The 26,637-nt window shown below is 45.4% G+C and overlaps 1 protein-coding gene across 1 annotated transcript; it reads right to left on the bottom strand.

The window, feature by feature from the left end:
• Window positions 1–1,976: 1,976 nt before the first annotated feature.
• LOC139373429 (solute carrier family 2, facilitated glucose transporter member 1-like) lies at window positions 1,977–21,962 on the bottom strand. The gene is made up of 11 exons (XM_071113910.1): window positions 21,568–21,962; window positions 20,935–21,122; window positions 11,562–11,663; window positions 11,137–11,297; window positions 10,196–10,436; window positions 9,262–9,424; window positions 5,678–5,865; window positions 4,196–4,300; window positions 4,008–4,106; window positions 3,606–3,809; window positions 1,977–3,462 (listed from the first exon to the last, which is right to left on the bottom strand). The coding sequence occupies exons 2-11, from the start codon at window positions 20,947–20,949 to the stop codon at window positions 3,184–3,186; spliced, it is 1,557 nt and encodes a 518-aa protein (XP_070970011.1). The 5' UTR covers window positions 20,950–21,122; window positions 21,568–21,962; the 3' UTR covers window positions 1,977–3,183.
• Between the last annotated feature and the right edge of the window lie 4,675 nt (window positions 21,963–26,637).

Here is a 26,637-nt window from a genome sequence, read left to right as displayed (position 1 = left end):
GCCGCTACTATGAACTTGATTACCCCAGTTTTGCTATCATAAACCCATTTCCCAGAAATCATTGTTTCATGTGTGTAAAAATGAAAGAAACCGTTTTACCTTCCCATGAACTAAGATGCGTTTGTAAGTAAAGCTACCGTTGCGTTTTTATTTCAAAACAATGTTTAAAAATGTACTTACTTTGGCCGCTTTCCTCCCAAGCTTCAAGCTCTAAACCTGTCACTCAAAATGGTCTCTCCCAGCATCAACATAGCCCGAGTCATGTTAAAATACTATTTCCAAATGAAACACACAAACAAACAGGTATTTCGGTGTAATGCCAGCTGGTGGATGTCAAAAAGGAGGTTAACAAAACATTTATTACACTTTCACACACAGACACAGTACATTGATTGATTAAACCAAGCAAGATGCTGACTTTGTATTTGCCAAGGAAAGTATATGTACAGAAGATATCAAAGGTTGTGTGTTTGTTAGATGTGTGATGTTTTATTTAACAACAGTATATTCATATATACAAACACAAGTGAAACAAACACACGTGACATATAGGGCTGTATGGTTGTTGTTAGTTTGTTGTAATTTTTCATTATGTCTCATAGGGCATTTCAAAGCCAGATTTATACTGCTTGTGCGATAATTTTTTTTCAATACAGGAAAATGACAAAATGGATTCAGTAGTGTGCTTTTCTACACTTCACGTGATCTCGATATTTATGAATTAGACCATATTTTTCAATTCAATATCAATGTTGATTATTTAATCATTTTAATTGTTTATGGCTGGGCTATAGACCTTGCTTAAATGCCCCTTTGTTTGGTGCCTCGTGGAGAATAAGAGTACAAGACTTTGGAAGCAGGAAGAACGTGTTCACACACACACACACACACACACACACACACACACACACACACACACACACACACACACACACACACACACACACACACACACACACACACACACACACATACAGTACACATTAGCTGAAGAAGAGGCACAAATAAGCAGCAGAAACAAGGAACTCACAAACACAATCACCCAAAGTAAACGGAAGGCCATGAAACACAGGCCAGGAACAAAAATAAACATCAAAGCAATACCAACCGCATTGGTAAAAATCCATTTCAAAACAACATGGTTTTCTGATGTAAAATGGAATAGATCTCTATGACAATATAGGATACAATGATCATCAACTCATAAATACACTTTTTTTTAGGCACACACTGGGGACAGCATAAGGTGGATGGATACTGAACAAGTGGAAGGCATGTGGAAAGTGGAAGAGAGAGGGAGAGTGAGGGAAGCAGTGTTGTGGAGCAGTGGTAAGGGAATTGTTTTTTTTAATTATCCAGTGTCCATTTTGACATAAATAATACTTTAACACAAAGTTAATAGAGTAATGTATGTCAATGCTTCAGTGTATTAATAGGAAACAATCCAATACTTGTTCTCTCTTTCCTTCTCTTTTTCACTCATTGGACGATGGGCACCCCATAAGCCAGAACAAGCCCACATTCAACCACTGCAGTCAACATATAAATATAATTTTGAAAATACATATTTACAAATAAATTCTCTCCTAACTTTTTACAATAAGTGAATGTGCATAAGGTAACTGAGTATGGTTCAGTTAGTAAAGTACCACAGTCTTGTTAACAGTAGTGAGGGAGGGCTGCCATTGAAGAACGTTTTTTCCTTGGAGGAGAGGTCAAATACTGAATACTACCATTAAAGGAATGTATTTTCCCAGTGCAACACATACACATATCCACAATATGTTATATAAATAAAGAACAAAGACATGACCCTGTCATCTTTCTAGGCAAAATAAATTGTGAAAGTGCTTGGAGAAAAATAACTAATTTACACAACCACAAATAAAAAATGTATATTTTTTTGTAACACACACACACATATATATATATATATATCTATATATCTATACTACAGTATATCTATAGAATAAAATATTTTAATACATTTCGATTTTTAACAACGTTCCACAAGGTTAATCTTCAGACAAAGTGTCACAAAGTAGAGTATAGACTTAAAGGGGAGTCATTAAAAAGCATTGTGCACAAATGCTCACATTTGGTCACAACTAAAGTCCCATTGTGTTATTCCAAATACAGACTGAATAGATAACCGTCATAATCATATTCAACATTTTTGACTGAATGCTCTCACAGCAGAACAATTCAAAATTACACTCAATTCCAAAGAGAAAGCCGATGGAGTCCTTTGCTCTCTATGGTTGATTCTTATCGAATCCAAGTTCATAACATCGCGACTCATATCACAATCTATTATAATCTAATATCCAAAATAACTATCTGTCCCCTTAGACAGTATAGTTAATGCAATTCTACTCCCTCAGGTAAATATTTCTCTAATTATTCTTTATGTTGATTAATTTGCCATAAATCACTTTTTGAAGAGTATATTAGCAATCTTGGAATTTTAATTGATTTCTATTTGGTTAATAAGGTGCACCTAAAGCAAGTTAAAGTGAAATAAGTACCATATCTCTCTCTCTCTCTCTCTCCCTCTCTCTCTCTCTCTCTCTCTCTCTCTCTCTCTCTTTATTTATGCAACCATCTGAATGTGATTTTTAGCAGTGGATTCTTATGTTGAGTAGGGTATAAGCATATTATTTTGTTCTCAAATACAACAACTGTTGAAATTAAATGTCAAGTACGATCATTCTGGGATTATTGGGTTATTTAAAAAAGCTATTTCTAAAACCATGAAAGCCAACTAATGCAATTGACCCTAATCTACTGTTTCACTGTTAAAACTATTGTAAACTACCAGAAACACTATTGAGGTTGTTTGCTTTGACTAGACCCACTTTGGCTTTACTAAAAGCTGTTTAAATGATGATGCACTCAGGAAAAGAAGGCAACACAATTAAAATACACATTTTGACCTATAGGTTGAGAAATATATTACACATGACTGAAAGAAATGTGAAAAAATAACACTAATTCATTCTAGCTACTGTATCCACCCAAAAATGTGTGTTGTGGCTTTCCATGAACACGAACGGTATATTTCCCTTCACGTCAAACACTCGTCCCCATGTACCTGAACTGCCAAAGAATTAAGCTTTGATCTGTTTTTGAACCAGCTGACCCCCAACCCTTGACCTTTAAGCATTGACCCAACACAGGATTCTACAAGCTCTCCTGTACAATTGAGTTGGACCTATCCTCTGCTGCTGCCGCCTCCACCAATGGAACCTTCTCCTTGATGGGCGAGGCAGGAAGTGTTACGCTGATACTAGTGGGAGGAGCTCCCACAGAGGTGGCAGGGGGCAGGGTGGCCCCGCCAAACTCACGGGCGATCTCGTCAAAGGTCTTGCCCTTGGTCTCTGGGACTTTGATGAAGGTGAAGATGAAGAAGAAGATGAGTAAGATCATGAAGATGATAAAGACATAAGGCCCACACAGCTCCTACAGAATTACAAACAAAGAGAGAGAAAAACAGTGGAAGTCAGTAATTAACCTAATTAGTCAGCGTATGATTAATTACAATTTTGACCTAAGTGGAAGTTAGGATTCGTCCCTAATGGGAAACCAAGAGAAACCTCTCGCACCTCCAGTTTGGGAAAGCTGATTCCCACCAGGAAGTTGGCGGTCCAGTTGCAGCAGCCGGCCACTGCTATGGCGGCAGGCCGCGGACCCTGGGAGAAGAGCTCCGCCACTATGAACCATGGGATAGGACCAGGCCCCATCTCAAACATGGCCACGAACAGAAACACTGCCCCAATGCTCAGGTAGCTCAGAGACGAGTAGCCCTTCTACTCAGACAGAGATAGACAGAGAGAGAGAGAGGGAAGGAATAAAGAAAGAAAGATGGAGGGAAGAGAGGGAAGGAGAGAGGGAGTGAAGGAGGGAGGGAGATGGAGATATTCATCAATAATAGCAATGAAAATGAATTAATGTATTAATGACATATCTGTTATGTTGAGTGACAACCAATAGAAACTGACACCCACCAACAGGAGGGCAATAGTCATGAGCAGGGCACTGACGGCCATTCCGGCCAATCCGACGAGATGCAAAGTCCTTCGTCCCGCCCTCTCGACCAGGAAGAGCTGACAAAGACAGAGAATGGAGTTACCGTACCGCAAACATACATCACAGAAACACAAAAACCAGAATAAATGCAGCATGTTTTACTTACAGATACCACAGTGAAGACAGTGTTAACAGCTCCTGCTCCAATAGTGGCGTAAATGGGTTGGGTGACACCGGCTGACTCAAAGATACCAGTTGAATAGTAGAACACCTGAACAGGGTTGGTGGAGGGCGACAATAAGATTAGGTTCTTAATTTTTATTTTTTTATTTTTTTATTTCACCTTTATTTAACCAGGTAGGCTAGTTGAGAGCAAGTTCTCATTTACAACAGCGACCTGGCCAAGATAAAGCATAGCAGTGTGAACAGACAACAACACAGAGTTACACATGGAATAAACAATAAACAAGTCAATAACACAGTAGAAAAAAAGAAAAAAAGAGTCTATATACATTGTGTGCAAAAGGCATGAGGAGGTAGGCGAATAATTACAATTTTGCATATTAACACTGGAGTGATAAATGATCAGATGGTCATGTGCAGGTAGAGATACTGGTGTGCAAAAGAGCAGAAAAGTAAATAAATAAAAACAGTATGGGGATGAGGTAGGTAAATTGGGTGGGCTATTTACCGATGGACTATGTACAGCTGCAGCGATCGGTTAGCTGCTCAGATAGCAGATGTTTGAAGTTGGTGAGGGAGATAAAAGTCTCCAACTCCAGCGATTTTTGCAATTCGTTCCAGTCACAGGCAGCAGATAAACTGGAAGGAAAGGCGGCCAAATGAGGTGTTGGCTTTAGGGATGATCAGTGAGATACACTTGCTGGAGCGCGTGCTACGTGTGGGTGTTGCCATCGTGACCAGTGAACTGAGATAAGGCAGAGCTTTACCTAGCATGGACTTGTAGATGACCTGGAGCCAGTAGGTCTGGCGGCGAAAATGTAGCGAGGGCCAGCCGACTAGAGCATACAGGTCGCAGTGGTGGGTGGTATAAGGTGCTTTAGTAACAAAACGGATGGCACTGTGATAAACTGCATCCAGTTTGCTGAGTAGAGTATTGGAAGCAATTTTGTAGATGACATCGCCGAAGTCGAGGATCGGTAGGATAGTCAGTTTTACTAGGGTAAGTTTGGCGGCGTGAGTGAAGGAGGCTTTGTTGCGGAATAGAAAGCCGACTCTATATCTGCAACAAGGCTACAATCTATGAATAGGAAGCCACATCAAAGTGGTATTTTTATCATACTGTAAAACGTACGTCCATTAAATCATGTATAATCCATCAAATAATCGAAACAAATCTCCCAAACATGCAATGATTGAGAGTATAAGGCATGTTGAATGCAGCTGTTATTCAACTATTCAACTTTGCATAGGCCTGGGTCGCCTTCATAAGGGCAGACCGTAGCATATCGTTTATTATTGGATACATTCAGATAGTACCTTCCAGTCGCTGCCTTTTTTCTTCAGTTTCGTGCCTAGTGAATGCGACCCTGTATTGTTAAGCTGTCCTCTGAGATATCCTTGGTGACTTTTCAACTATTTAGATTGTGTTTGCACTGTGGCCTCCTGGGAGTCATAGTTCACTCACAGCATTGATTCCGGAGAGCTGCTGGGAGAGGTGGAGCATGACGGCGATGAGGAGCGGCTGCCGATAGGCTGCGGTGCGGAACAGCTCAGGGATGGTCACCTTCTTCTCCATGGCCATCTTGGAACTCTCCTCCTTCATCTCCTGCATGTCTTTACTCACGTCGTCGGAGCCACGCAGACGCACCAGGGCTGGGGGGAGAAAATGGCGGAGTGAGAGGCAGATAAGTTATACTTTAATGTGAAGGACATACAAGTTGTATAAAGAGAGGATGTATTTGTAAAATTGTTAGGTAATGACAATATGTTAAAGAAAATATTGAAATACTTTAGGTGCATAAAACTTTCTTTGTTTTGTACAAGATATCCTACAGATATCCTTTTCTTTGAGGAATGAAGTAAGAAATGTAGCGCAAAGCATCTTTAAAGGCCCGGCGTGATCAAAAATGTGATTTTCCTGTATTTTATTTATATTTCCACACTATGAGGTTGGAATAATACCGTGACATTATGAAAATTATTCATATTTATGTTTATAACCCCCTTGTTCCTCCCAATTGGTAATTACGTTCTTGTCTCATGCAACTCGCCAACGGGCTTGGGAGAGGTGAAGGTCAAGTCGAGTCGAGTCATGCGTTCTTAACACACTGCACGCTTAACCCGGAAACAAGTTGCACCAATGTGTTGGAGGAAACAATGTTCAACTGACGACTGAGGTCAGCCTGCAGGCACTCAGCCCAACACAAGGAGTCACTAGAGCGCAAAGAGCCAAGGAAATCCCCACGCCAAACCCTCTAATTGTGCCCTGCTCTATGGGGCTCCCAGTCACGGAAGGCTGTGACACAGCCAGGAATCGAAACCGAGGCTGTAGTGTCGCCTCAGGACTGCAACGCGGTGCCTTAGGCTACAGCACCACTCAGGAGGCCCCTAAATTGTGAAATTATGATAATGCCCTTTTAGATCTCCTGAAATTTCAGCCTGTTTTGGTGGGATAGAGTTTTGGCCTGCCTGGTGACATCACCAGGTAAATTAGTTAATAGACCAATAAGAGAGTTTCAAACCTCGATGACAATAACAGCTCGTTTTCAGTTTTTTCTTCCGTACTCAGACCACTCTAAGACAGTCCTTGCAAAATTATTGCTTGAAAGAATTGCTCTTTGCCAAGAGGCTAATTTGTTTCTTTTTGACCAGTTTCATTTAAAACAATCACAGTAAGACACTTAATTGTCAGACAAAAATGATTTGATAACGAGATAAGAACTGCATTGGACCTTTAAAAACACTAGTTGAGTACATTTTCTAGCAGACTAGCCAGTAGCACCAACAGTAGCTACTGTTTGTTCAGTAGCTGTCCATGGTCCTGCCAGTTCTTTCATTACGGTACCCATCACATAAAAGACTGACCAAAACATATGTTCCCTTTTTTATTATCTTATTCACCAAAGCAGTGTGTTTGAAACAAAACAGTGTAAAGGAGCTTAGGAGATGCACTCAGGTGACCCCCGACAGTGTGAAATACTGTCGGGACCGATTTCAAAACCTGCTGTTGGCCTATGCTGTGCGTCAGTCAAGGACTCTTTTCTTGGCTCAACAAGCTTCCGTCTCTTCTGGCCTGTCTAAGCCTGTCACTGTATGCATTTTATTCATGCCCAGTCAAAGGATGGGCATTAATGTCACAGGCCTATATTTGGCATGCACAATTCACATTCAATGGTATTTAACAGACACTGCATGACCAAAAGTATGTGGACACCTGCTCGTCGAACATCTTATTCCAAAATCGTGGGGATTAATAGGGAGTTGGTGCCCGCTTTGCTGCTATTACAGCCTCCAATCTTCTGGGAAGGCTTTCCACTAGATGTTGGACGATTGCTGTGGGGACTTGCTTCCATTCAGCCTCAAGAGCATTACTGAGGTCGGGCACTCATGTTGGGAGATTAGGCCTGGCTCGCAGGTGACGTTCTAATTCACCCAAAGGTGTTCGATGGGGTTGACGTCATGTCTCTGTACAGGCCAGCCACGTTCTTCCACACCGATCTCGACAAACCATTTCTGTATGGACCTCGCTTTGTGCACAGGGGCATTGTCATGCTGAAACAGGAAAGGGCCATCCCCAAACTGTTGCTGCGCAGAATCGTCTAGAATGTCATTATATGCTGTTGCATTAAGATTTCCCTTCACTGGAACTAAGGGGCCTATCCCGAACCATGAAAAAGAACCACTTACCATTATTCCTCCCCCAAACTTTACAGTTGGCACTATGCAGTCGGGCAGGTAGCATTCTTCTGGCATCCGCCAAACCCAGATTTGTCCGTCGGACTGCCAGATGGTGAAGTGTGATTCATCACTCCAGAGAACGTGTTTCCAATGGCAGCAAGCTTTACACTACTCCAGCCGACGCTTGGCATTGTGCTTGGTGATCTTAGGCTTGTGTGTGGGTCCTCGGCCATGGAAAGCCATTTCATGAAGCTCCCGACGAAGCTCTGTTGATGTTGCTTCCAGAGTAAGTTTGGAACTCGTTAGTGAATGTTGCAATGGAGTACAGACGATTTTTATGCACTACGCGCTTCAGCCCTCGGCAGTCCCAATCTGTGAGCTTGTGTGGCCTACCACTTCACATCTGAGCCGTTGTTGCTCCTAGACATTTCTACTTCACAATAACACCACTTACAGTTGACCAGGGCAGCTCTAGCAGAGAAGAAAATTGACAAACTAGCTTGTTGGAAAGGTGGCATCGTATGATGGTGCCATGTTGAAAGTCATTGAGCTCTTCAGTAAGACCATTCTACTGTCAAATGTTTGTCTATGGAGATTGTATGGCTGTGTGCTTGACCCCCCTTTATTTCCAAAACAGCCTGAATTCTTCAGGACATGGAAACATTGCTCAATTGTTATCAAGGGACATAAAGTGTGCCAGGAAAACATTCCCCACATCATTATACCACCTCCACTAGCCTGTACCTTTCACACCAGGCAGGATGGGGCCATGGACTCATGCTGCTTACTCAAAATCCTGACTCAACAGGAACTGGGATTCGTCGGACCAGAAAATGTTTTTCCATTCCTCAATTGTCCTAAATTGGTGATCGCGCGCCCACTGTTTTTAGCTGATAGGAGTGGAACCCGGTGTGGATGTCTGCTGCAATACCCCATCCGTGACAAGGACCGGCGAGTTGTGCATTCTGAGATGCTGTTCTGAACACAGTTGTACTGTGCCGTTATTTGCCTGTCTTTTGTTTGTCGCATCAATTCTTGGTAAACCCTGGACACTGTCATGCGCTTTTCTGAGTTACTGAAACCGGCCTGGCTGGCACTGACCATTGAGTGTATGTTTTATTGTGACATGTTGGTATTAGCGTCTTTGTACCACTCGCCAAATTACTACATTTTACTACATTATTTCACCTCAAATAGATACAATACCAGGTATCAAGCTAAAATAGAAGTGTTAAATGAAGCGCTTCCATTTATCTTCCTGACCATCCAGAGTAAATGATTGCATTTGGAGCGTAGCTATAGAATTACTAGAATGTGCAAAGCCCCTCAAACCTCAACAATTTGATGGTTTCTATGGTTTGGAGCACCCACCTTTGCGGGCCTGCTCCTCCTTGTTCTGGTTGATGAGGAGGAAGCGAGGGCTCTCGGGACAGAAGGGCAGCAGGATACACTGCAGCATGGCCGGGACAACCGTCAGAGCCAGCAGCAGAGGCCACAACTTGTCCGACCCCAGCAGAGACTCCAAGCCAAAGATCTACAACACAGAGAGGTTTAGATAGGATTAACTTTACTACCAGGAATGTGTAATTCACAGCACCACAGCTTACATGCAAACATCAATGGGATATACTGTACGTTGATGGGATGGGAAGCACTGATGGGCTATACACTACAGTTGATAGTATTAAACAATACACTAATCCATTGGTGGTATGGAATGGATGAGGCAGTTCTATAAAGGGATTCAAATGGAAAAGGTTTCATGACAGTGTGCTGGAGAAAATGAAGGGGAGGAATATTACTAATTGTATACTTAGAGCAAGAAGTAGTCGCCTATTAAAAAATAATTTAGCACTCATTAAATAATTACAATAATTAGCATATCATTCGACAAAGACATTACTCCAATGTTAAGAGGCAAGGGTGCGTGATCAGAAATCGGAATGTCTGCCGGTTACAACTTAATCATATAAGCAGTAGTGTAGTGGAGAGTAAACGCAAGTAAACTTCGTTTACGCACCTTTTTTGTTTAGCATGAGCATTTACCCACCTTTTGCAGCAAAATGCATTGAAAGTATAGGGTCCGTAACTTTATTTTCGCTAATGGCGATCAGCGTTTACCCACAACATTTTTTACCACTACATCACTGCATATAAGAATACTCCCAATACGCACATAAAACAAAATATTCTATATATGGGGACTTTATTCCCAGCATCACAAGTAAACAGATGGTATGGTAATGTACAAGACTATTCCTAAGTTAATGGGCAGAAATCAAGATGGCTGCCATCAAGGACTGACCTGAGCCACGAGGATGCCAACCACCACGCCCAGCTGGTGCAAGGTGCCGAAAGCGCCCCGTAGAGGGGTGGGGGACAGCTCCCCCACGTACATGGGCGTAAGGCCGGTGAAGAGGCCGCAGAATAGGCCGATGACGAGGCGTCCGGCGATGACCATCTCATACGAGGAGCAGAGGGTGGAGAAACCCATGAGGAGGCCTCCAATCACAGCCAGGATGTTGACCAGGAACATGGACAATTTCCTTTATCCCAATACCCCGAGAAACACACACACACACACACACACACACACACACACACACACACACACACACACACACACACACACACACACACACACACACACACACACACACACACACACACACACACACACACACACACACACACACAGATTGGAGGGTTAAGAGACAGCATGTAGAGTAAGAGATAGACAGAGAGAGAGGTTAAGAGGGAGGGATAGTGAGATGTAGAGGATAGTAGTGGCGATTCCAATCACACTCCAGTGACTCCTTGGAGACTCATTGGTTCTGACAGCTTAGCAGAGGTAGAAACAGAAATAGACCAAGGAAAGGACCAGAACTGGAGAGTGATGAAATTCACTCCTAAGGACAACATTCCCAATACTTTTAATAAACCTTATTCACAGCTGATTGTTGTACCTTCGACATTGTGTGGGTAGCTGATAAATAGTTGTTTCTTTTAAAACCAGTGCAGATGACTGACAATCCACTAGCAATGTTATTCTAAGTATCCCGACTCAAATAGCATTACATTGTGTGAAGGTGCAGTGGTCTTTAATCTACATGTCAACATTTTAGCTTTTTGCTTTGAGAACTGCACTTGCTACCCTGTTCGGAAATGTTAACATTAGAAAACAAACGATAGTCAGTGAAAAATGGCACCGGGGTGAAATAGGTGAATCCTGGGTGACCCCCTCACCTCCCAAATCTGTCTGCCATCACTCCGACGCTGAAGGAGCCCACCATGCCGCCCACGCTAAAGACGGCCACCGAAAAGCTCCACACAATGGTGCACGTTCCTGGTTTGATGGGCTCGCCATACCTCTCCATCCACGTGTTGTTGAAGAAAGCCCGCAGTTTCTAAACAGGCGAGGGGGAGGAAGAGAGAGGGAGAGAAAAGCAGAGGGAGAGAGAGAGAGAGAGAGAGAGAATGATTAGAGATAAAGCGTTATCAAGACACTATCTCTTGATTTAACGCTTGATGAAGCGCAGTGTCATAGTACAATATCCACAGGCACGATGGAAAGTGACTAAACATAACGTAAACATAAAGTACAGTTTAACAAAACCAAAGCCCACACATGCTTTCACTGCTATAAGAAAACACAAAATAAGCCTACAAACCTGTTCCGGTGCATTAATGACCCCTGTGTTGTAGCCAAACTGCAGCGAGCCAATGACTGCAGTGGCCAGGGAGAAAAGGAGGTATCCTGTCACCTGCTTTTTCTGTTAGAGACAGAATGGGGATAGTGTATGTTATCAGGGGTTTATGCACATGACATTCGGATCAAGGAGCCCCTACAGTGTAAAACTAAAACTCTGCCAGAGGCATTAATACTGCTGTAAATGCACGATCTGGAAATGACATCATACAGTCAAAGGTTAAGCTATTATAATGTCTCTGGCCGGGTGTCAAACCCAAGTCATCTGCAGCCTACATGACTTCATACAGCATTAGCTCACTGAGGTAAAGCCTAAACCTCCCGATGTCTCAGACAAGTTTACACGTTTCCTGAACCACCTTTATTCTACTCTCAACCTGTACCATCACGGAATATTTCATTATGTATTCAATATTTTGCAGGATGAAATCTCTTGTGTCCGAATGAAAAAAATATATTAAAAAAATTATACTTAGTAGCAAGAATAATATGTCAACTATTGTCTAATAATAATAACCATGAAATAACAGCAATACAAATGTATATTGACAACATCAAAAAGTTGTTGTACAACTACTAATAGGCTTACAACTAATACAAACTACTGCAAAAACTACTAATACAACTAAGTACCTATAATACATACATACAGACAGGTATATATAATATTTACAAATATCTTCACAAGGTGATGTTTTTATTCGTTAAAAACGCAAACAGATTGATCTTAACGTTTGAAAAATAACTTTCTTAAATTCTTTGTGGGATTTTAATGCCCTGATTTCTATAGGTAAATGATTTCAGTCAGTTGGGCCTTTGTATCTGAAAGATCTTACTCCAACCTCAGGATGTACCCTTGGAATTTGTAATTGCTGCTGTTGTCGAAAGGAGTAGTGCGAGTCTTGTAAAGTTAGGTGTTCCCATACAGGGACATTTAAGTTGATACATGTAACAAATAAAGTGGTACCAGTGCAGTTGTCTTCTGTTTGTGAGTGGCAGACCATTTATTGCAATGATGTCTTAAAATGGCATCCAAGAATGAATCTGCAAAGATGGTTATAAATGACATCTAATTCACAAAGTAAGGTCTTGGTTGTGTTTTGATAGATAATGTCACCAGAGTCTAGGATAGGAATCAGCAGTTGGGTTAACTAAGGTCTTGGCTGTGTTTTGATAGATAATGCCACCAGAGTCTAGGATAGGAAGCAGCAGTTGGGGGGGGGGGGGGGGGGGGGTCAATACTGAGCCTTGAGGTACACCTATACTGAGTACAAGAAGTTGTGATTTGTGTCCTATGAAAACACATTATTTTATGTTGCTATATTTTATATTGCTAAGATACACATGGAGCCAGTTTAGTGATCTGTTAGTGTAACCAATGTTTAAAAGTTTTCCTGGTGAAATAGAATGATTGCCTAAATCAAATGCTTTTGTAAAATCAATAAAGATGGCAACAGTTCGTTTGCCTTGGTCAGATGAAGAATTGATATCATTGGTAAGTTTCACTAATTCTGTCATAGTAGAATGGTTGGGTCTAAAGACAGATTGGAAGGGTGAAATTGGGAATATATTAAATTCTCAAAGATTTTTGCTATTGAACAGATATTACTGATATAGGTCTATAGTTATTTGGGTCTAAGGAGTTTCCACCTTTATGAAGAGGGCTCACCCGGGGACATTTCTATACAAAAGGTATTTCACCAGTCTTTCACCACACTTTTTCTCCATCCCTAGCAAACACAGCTGATTAATCAAATTGCATTCTAAACTGAAGATCTTGATTAGGTGATTATTGGAGTCAGGTGTGTTCACTGGGGCTGGGTCAAAACTGTGACACCAACCAGGCCCTGGAGGACTGGAGTTGCCCACCCCTGTTAGAGTATACAGTATAACATTAGCAGACCACTTTATAGCCTTATGCATATACATAAGGGTACATGCTGGATACCAAAATGCAGGCCATTTACATTTGACTGTGTTCTTAAATGACCCTGTAGCCAGTTCTCGAATTAAACTCCTTGAAGGCCACATACATAAATCAGGTCACTTTTCTCCTGAATCCAGTAACAACTATGCAGAGACACTGCTGAGAAGACATATTGTTAGAGTGTCACACCCTGACCATAGTTTGCTTTGTATGTTTCTATGTTTTGTTTGGTCAGGGTGTGATCTGAGTGGGCATTCTATGTTACATGTCTAGTTTGTCTATTTCTATGTTTGGCCTGATATGGTTCTCAATCAGAGGCAGGTGTTAGTCATTGTCTCTGATTGGGAACCATATTTAGGTAGCCTGTTTGGTTTTGGGTTTTGTGGGTGATTGTTCCTGTCTCTGTGTTAGTTTGCACCAGATAGGCTGTTTAGGTTTTCGTGTTACATTTCTTGTTTTGTATTGTTCGTTTTCATCTTTATTAAAGATGTATACAAATTACCACGCTGCATTTTGGTCCTCCTCTCCTTCAACTCAAGAAAACCGTTACAGAATCACCCACCACAACACGACCAAGCGGCGTGGTGAAAAGCAGCAACAGCAGGAGAGGCAGCAATGTCTGGACTATACGACTTGGGAAGAGATAGACAGGTGGGCGGTCGACCCAGGGAGAGTGCCGGAGCCCGCCTGGGATTCGCTGGAGCAGTGCAAAGAGGGGTATAGGAGAATGGAGTTGGAGAGACAAGCACGGCGGCTCGGTAGGAAGCCCGAGAGTCAGCCCCAAAAATGTCTTGGGGGGGGCACACAGGAAGTGTGGCGAAGCCAGGTAGGAGGCCTGCGCCAACTTCCTGTGCTTACCGGGGGGCTAGAGAGACCGGGCAGGCACCGTGTTATGCTGTGAAGCGCACGGTGTCCCCAGTGCGGGTGCATAGCCCGGTGCGGTACATACCAGCTCCGCGTATCGGCCGGACTAGAGTGGGCATCGAGCCAAGTGCCATGAACCCGGCTCTATGCAGCTGGTCTCCAGTGCGTCTCCTTGGGCCGGCTTACATGGCACCAGCCTTGTGCATGGTGTCCCCGGTTCGCCTGCATAGCCCAGTGCGGGCTATTCCACCTCGCCGCACTGGTAGGGCGACCGGGAGCATTCAACCAGGTAAGGTTGGGCAGGCTCGGTGCTCAAGAGCTCCAGTGCGCCTGCGCGGTCCGGTCTATCCGGTACCACCTCCACGCACCAGCCCTCCGGTGGCAGCCCCCCGCACCAGGCTGTCTCTCCGTCTCACCCCTACAGCTGCTCCCCCCTGTCCGTGGCTGCCGGAGTCTCCTGCCTGTCCGGCGCTGCCGGAGTCTCCCGCCTGTCCGGCGCTGCCGGAGTCTCCCGCCTGTCCGGCGCTGCCGGAGTCTGAGGTGCCAGAGCCCCTCAGCCCAGAGCCGCCAGAGCCCCTCAGCCCAAAGGCGCCAGAGCCCATCAGCCCAGAGGCGCCAGAGCCCTGAGGCCCCGAGGCCCCGAGGCGCCAGAGCCCCTCTGTCCCGAGCTGCCGCCCCTCAGTCCAGTGGGGTCATTTAGTAGGGTCGCCGTGGTTAGGAGGCCACGGAAGCGGACAAGGTGGTGAACTAAGACTATGGTGAAGTGGGGGCCACGTCCAGCACCAGAGCCGCCACCGCGGACAGATGCCCACCCAGACCCTCCCCAATAGGTTCAGGTTTTGCGGCCGGAGTCCGCACCTTGGGGGTGGGGTACTGTCACACCCTGACCATAGTTTGCTTTGTATGTTTATGTTTTGTTTGGTCAGGGTGTGATCTGAGTGGGCATTCTATGTTACATGTCTAGTTTGTCTATTTCTATGTTTGGCCTGATATGGTTCTCAATCAGAGGCAGGTGTTAGTCATTGTCTCTGATTGGGAACCATATTTAGGTAGCCTGTTTGGTGTTGGGTTTTGTGGGTGATTGTTCCTGTCTCTGTGTTAGTTTGCACCAGATAGGCTGTTTAAGTTTTCGTGTTACGTTTCTTGTTTTGTATTGTTCGTTTTCATCTTTATTAAAGATGTATAAAAATTACCACGCTGCATTTTGGTCCTCCTCTCCTTCAACTCAAGAAAACCGTTACATAGAGGTTATGTGATACTGAACTGGCCATGCCTCACGGATTAGGTGCCCTTTGGTCCACCTATAGAGCTTGTGGTTGAAGAGGTGTTGAGAGAAGAAATGTGAGGGACCAGTGTAGGAAATGTTAAGGCCTCAAATGTTGGTTGTAAATTGCCTTGTGAATACAATTAAATAATAAGATAGCAAATGTGTCACACCCTGATCTGTTTCACCTGTCTTTGTGATTGTCTCCACTCCACCATCTCCAGGTGTCACCCATCTTCCCCATTATCCCCTGTTTATTTATACTTGTGTTCTCTGTTGGACTGTTGCCAGTTCGTCTTGTTTGTTCGAGTCAACCAGCGTTTTGTGTCTCACCTCCTGCTTTTTCTAGTCTCTCTTTTATTGCCCTCCCGGTTTCGACACTTGCCTGTCCTGACTCTGAGCCTATCCCTGACCCTGAGCCTGCCTGCCGACCTGTACCTCTGGATTACTGACCTATGCCTTACACTGAGCCTGCCTGCCGTCTGGTACCGTTGCCCGACCTCTGGTTTTCTGACCCCTGCCTGTCTTGACCTGTCTATTGCCTGCCCCTGTTGGAACATTAAACTATTGTTTATTCGACATGGTCTGCATCTAGGTCTTCGTGTCATACCTGATAGTACCTACTGGCCATGACTGACCCAGCAGACCCGGGCCAGGTGTGCAACGCCATCTACTCCCAAGGTGCCTCCATTGGTAGGCACGAGGAGTTGCTTCGTGGGCTGATGGAGGGGGTCCAAACATTGGCTGAGTGCCATGACCAGGCGTTGGACATGCTGCAGGAGCAATTCCGCAGGTTGGCTGGGGGGCAGCCTGCCACGGTGGTAACTCCACCGCCCCTCAGTAACTCGGCGGTTAGCAGCACTGCCCCACCGGCCACTCCTCCTTCCCGGGAGCCTCCTGGCTCCAGCGACACAACCCACTCATCAACTGGTCTATAGGTGCCATCATGGGCTGCAGTCTGTTCTGTCACGGCAATTTTCTGAAGTTGGCGCAACCTGCCCAGGGACGTCTTCCTGGGTCCTTGGAGGTGATTCCGGATCTCTCCAACATTCCTGCGGAGTACCAGGATCTCCGGAAGGTGTTCAGCAAGTCCCAATCCACTTCACTTCTGCCGCACCACCCCGATGACTGCGGGATTGACCTTCTCCCTAGCACCACGACGCCCTGGGGGCACCTGTACTCGCTGTCGGGACCTACATTGGGGACTCAATAGCTACTGGATTTATCCATCCCTCCTCTTCCCCGCTGGCGCAGGGTTGTTCTTCGTGGAGAAGAAGGACAAGACCCTGCACCCTTGCATTAACTACCGGGGACTCAATGACATCACTGTTAAGAACCGTTATCTGCTACCACTCATTTCCTCAGCCTTTGAGCCGCTCCAGGGGGCCACTGTGTTCTCCAAGCTGGATCTACGTAATGCCTACCACTTGGTGTGGATACGAGAGGGGGATGAGTGGAAGACCACCTTTAACACGGCCAGCGGCCACTACAAATATCTGGTCATGGCCTTTGGCCTCACCAACGACGTTCTCCACCACATGCTGAACCGGTTCGTCTAAATTGATGACGTCCTCGTCTGCTCCCCCCAAGAACCCCCCAAGAACCCCCCCAAGAACACGTGCTCCATGTCTGGCATGTTCTCCAGCGCCTTCTGGAGCACTAGTTGTTCGTTAAGGCGGAAAAGTGCGAGTTCCATCGCTCCACCATTCCCTTTCTGGGCTACATCATCTCTGCTGGGAGCGTCAAGATGGATCCCGAGAAGATGAAAGCAGTGGTGGATTGGCCCCAGCCTACGTCCAGCGTGCAGCTGCAATGCTTCCTGGGATTCGCCAACTTCTATCTCCACTTTATCCAGGATTACAGCAGCCTGGCCTCCCCCTGTCTAACCTCACCTCTACCGAGGTTCCGTTCACGTGGACCATGGCCTCTGACCGGGCGTTCTGGGACCTTAAACATCGCTTCACCAAGGCTCCGATCCTGGTTCATCCGGACCCTTCCTGTCAGTTCGTGGTGGAGGCAGATGCTTCGGATTTTGGAGTGGGGGGCGGTTCTGTCCCAAAGTTGTGCCATGGACCTTAAGATGTATTTCTGCGCCTTCTTCCCCCACCGCCTCACTGCCACGGAGAGGAATTACAATGTGGGGAATCGGAAGCATCTTGCGGTGAAGATGGCATTGGAGGAATGGAGGCACTGGCTCCAAGGGGTGGAGCATCCGTTCATTGTGTGGACCGACCACAAAAACCTGGAGTATCTCCGCACCTCCAAGTGCCTCGACTCCAGGCAGGCGAGATGGGCCCCGCTGTTTACCCGGTTCAACCTTTCCCTCTCCTACCGGCCGGGGTCCAAGAACGTCAGGCCAGATGCCCTGTCTTGCCGCTATAACCCTACGGCTACCACCCTGGAGCCCGAGAGCATTCTTCCCACCTAGTGCCTGGTAACGGCACTCAGCTTGGGTATCGGGAAACAGGTTCGGGAGGCGCAGCGGTCTCAGCCGAACCCTAGGTGGGGGGGCCCAGATAACCGGATGTTTGTGCCTGACATTGTCCGCTCCGCGGTCCTGGAGTGGACCCATTCCTCCAGGCTTGCCTGCCACCCAGGCTCCCGGTGAACCCTGGTGTTTGTGCGATGATGCTTTTGGTGGCCCACCATTGTTCCTGACGTCTGCGCATTCGTCGCCACTTGCACTGTGTGTGCTCAGAACAAGACTCCTTGGCAAGCTACGGCTGGCCTACTGCAACCTCTGCCTGTCCCTCACCGTTCCTGGTCCCACATATCCCTGGATTTCGTCACAGGTCTCCCCCCGTCTGAGGGCAACACTGCCATCCTGACAGTGGGCAACCGGTTTTCCAAGGCCGCCCACTTAATTTCTCTCCCCAAACTACCCTCGGCCAAGGAGACGGCCCTGCTCATGGTGCAGCACGTATTCCGGTTCAATGGACTGCACGTGGACATGGTCTCCGACCGTGGCCCTCAGTTCTCGTCCCGGTTCTGGAAGGCGTTCTGCACCCTCATTGGGTCGTCAGCCAGGCTGTCCTCTGGGTTCAATGGGCAGTCGGAGTGAGCCAACTAGAACCCTGAGACAACTCTACGCTGCCTGATCTCTGCCAACCCCAACACCTGGAGCCAGAAGCTTGTGTGGGTGGAATACACACTCATCACCCTTGCCTGATCTGCCACAGGCTTATCGCCCTTTGAATGTTCACTGGGGTAGCAGCCCCCGCTCTTCTCCGAGCAGGAGGAAGAGCTCGGCGCACCTTCTGCCCAGATGTTTGTCCGCAGCTGTCGTTGTACCTGGAGGAGAGCCCGGTCGGCCCTCCTCAAGACCACCTCCAGGTATCGACGACAAGCGGATCGCCATCGGACCCTGGCTCCTTGGTATCTTCTCTGGCAGAAGGTATGGCTATCCACCCGGGATCTGCCCCTCTGGGTGGAATCCCGCAAACTCTACCCCCGGTTTATTGGCCTTTTTCCCATCTCTAAAATGATTAGTCCCTCTGCTGTTCGTCTTCTGCTGTCCCGTACTCTTCGTATACACCCCACCTTTCATGTGTCCCGAGTTAAACCTATTTCTCACAGCCCTTTGTCTTCCCTTCATACCTGATAAAATGTTCTTGGCATCAGTATAATTTATTTGATCTTTACATCACCTTACATCTAACTATAGTTGAATGATTCAATTCTGGTCCACTAAACACTGCCTTTCCATCTCTTCTCCTAATCACCATTTGTCAGATTTCCAAACATATTTGAATGGTATATATTTGCTGTGTTTGTATCTCTCTGTTTTGATGGGAAGGTCTCCCAAAGTGATGGTGGCTCCATTAAATAGTGGAACTGTTTTCACGAAAGCCATACAAATCTATAACGAACATCCCAATGAAAAACAGGAACTGAAGTAGGCTGGGATGTATCACAAGACAAAGCGTGTGTCCACAAAACGTACACTAGGACAGTCTGTGGTATTTTAACACACTCTAAACAAACAGGAGCAATACACCATAGCCCCCACCATACCCGCCCTCCCTCTCTTCCCTCCCCCATCACTCTGTTTATATACTGAAGTGCACCTTCCACCACTCCCCATCTCTCTTCTTCTCTTACCCTAACCCCCCTCGCTGCCTGTCAAGTCACAATTACTCAGTAGAAACAAGCAGCCATGAGATGCATTCAAAACAGTGACTAATCTGTAAAATTCTCTTGGTTAGTATAACAATTTGATCAATATTGAATGCGTCATTTGAAAAGAACACCCAAGTCATGAAATAAGATTAGAGTTGAGAGAGTTTTAAAATAAGAGTGTGGTAAAAGAGCTCTTCAAATGCTGGGTGTTCATTCCACGATTACACACCGTCATACCTCAGTTATGTTTACAATGCAACTCTGTGCTAGTAGCCTAGAAATAGGGTTGTTTGCAAAGTGAGCAAACGCTCAGATAAAAAATAAGCATGCTACAGGGTTGTAGTCCTTTTCAGAGTCACAGAAGTGGAACTTATCCATCTGATCTGAGTGAGCTGAACACTCTGATTCTGTCTCGGGGCTTCATCTCTCTGTGCCTCTTTTTATTCCCCTCCCTTTCTGTCTAATGATATAATACACTACTTCTTCCACAGCCCCCTCCCAGACTCTATCTCTTTCACTCTCCCTGTTTCTAAGGATGCACACATGGCTTCTTCCATAGCCCCCTTCATCCAATAGAATCTGTCTCTTCCTCATTGTCATAACAACTGCCTGGAGGTGACGGTTAAATTGGCACTTGCTAAAATAGACCAAAAACACAGAGCGATAAAACATGGCATTGCTGCTCCTTGCACCAATGCATTGTTGGAGGGGAAATACCTCTCTCTCTCTCTCTCTCTCTCTCTCGCAACTGAATTAAATGACATAATATTTGCATTATAGGAAAGGCATAACAAAACAAAAAAAGGCTATTTCTGGACCCTATAATTCATAGAACAGTAAACTGTCCAATTATATCACTGGTTCGCTCATGGAAACTCAGCATAGAACACGAGGATGACTCACTGATATACAGCATCAGACAGTACAACACCCACCACTATGAAGTGGGTTTTGAACAGTCACATGACATTCTGACTGCATGCAACAGAATTGGAAATAATTTGGTGGATTGTACTCATAAAAAGGTTAAGGGACCTTTTGAGGGGTCACACATTGTATGGTCAAAGTATAGTATAGCTGAGTAGTGCATGGTCAGCATATAATAACAGCAGCATAGGCTACTACTATGTCCACAGTATTATATTAGGGAGCAGCACCTACCTCCTCCTCCACCATCTTCAGTGCGATATTCAATAACAAAAAGCAACTCTTGATAAGAAGTTGACAAATAGGACAGGAGGACAAGAGAAAAGATCTTCAGGTGGAAAAGGCTTGCGGAACCGCCCAGTCTTCAAAGCTGCAGCCTCAAAAAATAAGGAACTGATTCGTCGCTGTCCTTGGTGCTGAAACTGATCACAAGTAGAAAAAAAACGTTGCCCTGCTGCTTTTACGAATTAATCTCAAGTAGCCCTAAAATAACATTGTTTTATCATTTCATATCAGACTAGCTTACTTTATAACATCTTCATAGAAAGCAATGTATTCAATCGTTTACGATTCCATTCAATCAGTTTATTTTATGTCCAGTTGTTAGGCTACATTGTTACAATGCGTAAAAGACAATAATGAATCCGATAGCAGCGAACAATATACTTCGCTTAAAAAATCACTACTCTAATGAAATGCAAAAAAGAGACGTCAAATGGAACCATTACCACACGATGCCGGGTGCCTTCTTAACGGGCAAACAAGCACTACACTTGACCAACTATCAATCCTTCATACGGACGATTTGTCAGCAATGCCTTACATTTGTTATATAATAGCATAAATCAAGCAATTTGCGCAATTCACCTGTCGTGACCAGACGTGCTATTTATTCCTCTCTCACCCTTAACGATTCCACTGGCACCAATGCGGTACTGTAAAAACAGCCTCTTGAAAATGTCTACGTTTTTCGTTTCCTATAGCTCAGGTTCGTGGAGTGGATGCGCGACAACCCGCACGTTCCCCTTTCGACAATAGCCCAGCTTCCATCAACCTATGAAAAACGAGATGCTCTCTGCGTAACCAACCTCCTTTCTGATTTATCCGTGACTCGCTATTTTGCATCCGCATCTCGTGACAGCTATGCCGTCATGGGCAAAGGCGTGATTCTCCTATTATGGTGGTGATGGTGAACCAGCGTTGTTTTAGTTGTTGGGGATGTAGCGGTCCCCGGGTAGAACCAGTGGATTCAGTGTCCTCCCCATGATGCTCTGCGAAGTCGACCTTGAGAGTGATCAGCTGATGTATGCTGCTGCGGCTACCCGTGTACCAAAGCAACGCATCACGCGCCCGTCACCGAACGCGATACGGATCCATCCATTTGGATGCGCTTTCGTGCGACCTATTCCTCCCATCTAATATATGTTTAAATGGATGAAGTTGTAACATAGGCCAGTTCGACAATAAGGTTTATAGATATATTCTGAATAAATTGACTCCCTTATCTTGTTCTCAAGCCGAATTTGTAAGAGCCAGTGGGACTGAAACGAAATAACTGTGTTGGGTATCAAATCAAAATCAAATCAAATCAAATTTTATTTGTCACATACACATGGTTAGCAGATGTTAATGCGAGTGTAGCGAAATGCTTGTGCTTCTAGTCCCGACAATGCAGTAATAACAAGTAATCTAACTAACAATTCCAAAACTACTGTCTTGTACACAGTGTAAGGGGATAAAGAATATGTACATAAGGATATATGAATGAGTGATGGTACAGAGCAGCATAGGCAAGATACAGTAGATGGTATCGGGTACAGTATGTACAAATGAGATGAGTATGTAAACAAAGTGGCATAGTATAGTATAAAGTGGCTAGTGATACATGTATTACATAAGGATACCGTCGATGATATAGAGTACAGTATATACGTATGCGTATGAGATGAATAATGTAGGGTAAGTAACATTTATATAAGGTAGCATTGTTTAAAGTGGCTAGTGATATATTTACATCATTTCCCATCAATTCCCATTATTAAAGTGGCTGGAGTTGAGTCAGTGTCAGTGTGTTGGCAGCAGCCACTCAGTGTTAGTGGTGGCTGTTTAACAGTCTGATGGCCTTGAGATAGAAGCTGTTTTTCAGTCTCTCGGTCCCAGCTTTGATGCACCTGTACTGACCTCGCCTTCTGGATGATAGCGGGGTGAACAGGCAGTGGCTCGGGTGGTTGATGTCCTTGATGATCTTTATGGCCTTCCTGTGACATCGGGTGGTGTAGGTGTCCTGGAGGGCAGGTAGTTTGCCCCCGGTGATGCGTTGTGCAGACCTCACTACCCTCTGGAGAGCCTTACGGTTGAGGGCGGTGCAGTTGCCATACCAGGCGGTGATACAGCCCGCCAGGATGCTCTCGATTGTGCATCTGTAGAAGTTTGTGAGTGCTTTTGGTGACAAGCCGAATTTCTTCAGCCTCCTGAGGTTGAAGAGGCGCTGCTGCGCCTTCTTCACGATGCTGTCTGTGTGAGTGGACCAATTCAGTTTGTCTGTGATGTGTATGCCGAGGAACTTAAAACTTGCTACCCTCTCCACTACTGTTCCATCGATGTGGATAGGGGGGTGTTCCCTCTGCTGTTTCCTGAAGTCCACAATCATCTCCTTAGTTTTGTTGACGTTGAGTGTGAGGTTGTTTTCCTGACACCACACTCCGAGGGCCCTCACCTCCTCCCTGTAGGCCGTCTCATCGTTGTTGGTAATCAAGCCTACCACTGTTGTGTCGTCCGCAAACTTGATGATTGGGTTGGAGGCGTGCGTGGCCACGCAGTCGTGGGTGAACAGGGAGTACAGGAGAGGGCTCAGAACGCAACCTTGTGGGGCCCCAGTGTTGAGGATCAGCGGGGAGGAGATGTTGTTGCCTACCCTCACCACCTGGGGGCGGCCCGTCAGGAAGTCCAGTACCCAGTTGCACAGGGCGGGGTCGAGACCCAGGGTCTCGAGCTTGATGACGAGCTTGGAGGGTACTATGGTGTTGAATGCCGAGCTGTAGTCGATGAACAGCATTCTCACATAGGTATTCCTCTTGTCCAGATGGGTTAGGGCAGTGTGCAGTGTGGTTGAGATTGCATCGTCTGTGGACCTATTTGGGCGGTAAGCAAATTGGAGTGGGTCTAGGGTGTCAGGTAGGGTGGAGGTGATATGGTCCTTGACTAGTCTCTCAAAGCACTTCATGATGACGGATGTGAGTGCTACGGGGCGGTAGTCATTTAGCTCAGTTACCTTAGCTTTCTTGGGAACAGGAACAATGGTGGCCCTCTTGAAGCATGTGGGAACAGCAGACTGGTATAGGGATTGATTGAATATGTCCGTAAACACACCGGCCAGCTGGTCTGCGCATGCTCTGAGGGCGCGGCTGGGGATGCCATCTGGGCCTGCAGCCTTGCGAGGGTTAACACGTTTAAATGTCTTACTCACCTCGGCTGCAGTGAAGGAGAGACCGCATGTTTTCGTTGCAGGCCGTGTCAGTGGCACTGTATTGTCCTCAAAGCGGGCAAAAAAGTTATTTAGTCTGCCTGGGAGCAAGACATCCTGGTCCGTGACTGGGCTGGGTTTCTTCCTGTAGTCCGTGATTGACTGTAGACCCTGCCACATGCCTCTTGTGTCTGAGCCGTTGAATTGAGATTCTACTTTGTCTCTGTACTGGCGCTTAGCTTGTTTGATAGCCTTGCGGAGGGAATAGCTGCACTGTTTGTATTCGGTCATGTTACCAGACACCTTGCCCTGATTAAAAGCAGTGGTTCGCGCTTTCAGTTTCACACGAATGCTGCCATCAATCCACGGTTTCTGGTTAGGGAATGTTTTAATCGTTGCTATGGGAACGACATCTTCAACGCACGTTCTAATGAACTCGCACACCGAATCAGCGTATTCCTCAATGTTGTTATCTGACGCAATACGAAACATCTCCCAGTCCACGTGATGGAAGCAGTCTTGGAGTGTGGAGTCAGCTTGGTCGGACCAGCGTTGGACAGACCTCAGCGTGGGAGCCTCTTGTTTTAGTTTCTGTCTGTAGGCAGGGATCAACAAAATGGAGTCGTGGTCAGCTTTTCCGAAAGGGGGGCGGGGCAGGGCCTTATATGCGTCGCGGAAGTTAGAGTAACAATGGTCCAAGGTCTTTCCTCCCCTGGTTGCGCAATCGATATGCTGATAAAATTTGGGGAGTCTTGTTTTCAGATTAGCCTTGTTAAAATCCCCAGCTACAATGAATGCAGCCTCCGGATAAATTGTTTCCAGTTTGCAGAGAGTTAAATAAAGTTCGTTCAGAGCCATCGATGTGTCTGCTTGGGGGGGGATATATACGGCTGTGATTATAATCGAAGAGAATTCTCTTGGTAGATAATGCGGTCTACATTTGATTGTGAGGAATTCTAAATCAGGTGAACAGAAGGATTTGAGTTCCTGTATGTTTCTTTCATCGCACCATGTCACGTTAGTCATAAGGCATACGCCCCCGCCCCTCTTTTTACCAGAAAGATGTTTTTTCCTGTCTGCGCGATGCGTGGAGAAACCTGTTGGCTGCACCGCTTCGGATTGCGTCTCTCCAGTAAGCCACGTTTCCGTGAAGCAAAGAACGTTACAGTCTCTGATGTCCCTCTGGAATGCTACCCTTGCTCGGATTTCATCAACCTTGTTGTCAAGAGACTGGACATTGGCAAGAAGAATGCTAGGGAGTGGTGCGGGCTGTGCCCGTCTCCGGAGTCTGACCAGAAGACCGCCTCGTTTCCCTCTCTTTCGGAGTCGTTTTTTTGGGTCGCTGCATAGGATCCACTCCGTTGTCCTGTTTGTAAGGCAGAACACAGGATCCGCGTCGCGAAAAACATATTCTTGGTCGTACTGATGGTGAGTTGATGCTGATCTTATATTCAGTAGTTCTTCTCGACTGTATGTAATGAAACCTAAGATGACCTGGGGTACTAATGTAAGAAATAACACGTAAAAAAACAAAAAACTGCATAGTTTCCTAGGAACGCGAAGCGAGGCGGCCATCTCTGTCGGCGCCGGAAGTCACATCACATGGCTGTCAGAAATCTCGTGACCCAGTGTGAGAATAATAACAGAGTAGCCCATGCCTCAGGGTTATTCAGTCAACATGTACAAGCAGAATGAAACAAATATTGTTCATAAATATTTACATTGTTAACTTGTAGGCTTTGTTCCCAAATAAAGAGCAACACTCTTAGTAATTATTCAGACCATAGGCCTAGTAAAGCATCCGTTGTCCATTCTTTGAGATCAAAATAAATGCTCCCTTACACAGTGCCCCATTATTCTCAATATAAAAGAAGGCCTACAATATTTTGGCCAATACAGGCCCAAAATACTTTTGACATGTGTGTTGGAGTAACATGGCACAAACAGCTGATGTTGCGGCATCAATGTCAGTTGAATTTGATGGTATTGGCCCAGGTTGTGTCCTTTCATCATCCTGATCATACAATAAAGGTTGAGCCCAGTGGCGGTTCTATATTCTATGGCTCCCTGGGTGACCCCCCCCCCCCCCTTCAGCGCCCCTCAACAAACAAATAAAAGCACCATTCCGCACTAACTGTCATTTTTATTCAGACATTTGGAACAACACAAATAAATAATTAGAACAATTAGAACTATATAAATATTAAAATATATTTAAAAAATAAGACTCATAAATATCAAATAGAAGTAACAAAGACAAATAGAAACAAATTTGTGTTGATTTGGCACTCGAGCATCAATACATTACCCGTCCCCCAACACTGTCAACCAAGAGGCATGACTAAACCAATTCACCTTAGAGGTGTGCAGACTGGTTTAACATTATTCTTAATGATTTAGCACAAACCAGAAAAAAATGCAACAATATGTCTGTGAAACTATATATTCACAGTATTATGAATGAATTGTGGTTT

Source organism: Oncorhynchus clarkii, chromosome 18 (assembly GCF_045791955.1).
Source record: "Oncorhynchus clarkii lewisi isolate Uvic-CL-2024 chromosome 18, UVic_Ocla_1.0, whole genome shotgun sequence".
Classification (NCBI taxonomy): Eukaryota; Metazoa; Chordata; class Actinopteri; order Salmoniformes; family Salmonidae; genus Oncorhynchus; species Oncorhynchus clarkii.
Note: the sequence above shows the minus strand (reverse complement) of the source record. Positions and strands in the feature narration are given on the sequence as shown.

Excerpts from the sequence above, each read along its gene's own strand:
- LOC139373429 (XM_071113910.1), bottom strand. Across the intron at positions 10,437-11,136 it reads ATGGCAGACAGATTTGGGAG|GAAATTGTCCATGTTCCTGG; the intron begins GTGAGGGGGTCA and ends ATTGGGATAAAG. Across the intron at positions 3,463-3,605 it reads TCAGCTTTCCCAAACTGGAG|GAGCTGTGTGGGCCTTATGT; the intron begins GTGCGAGAGGTT and ends GTAATTCTGTAG.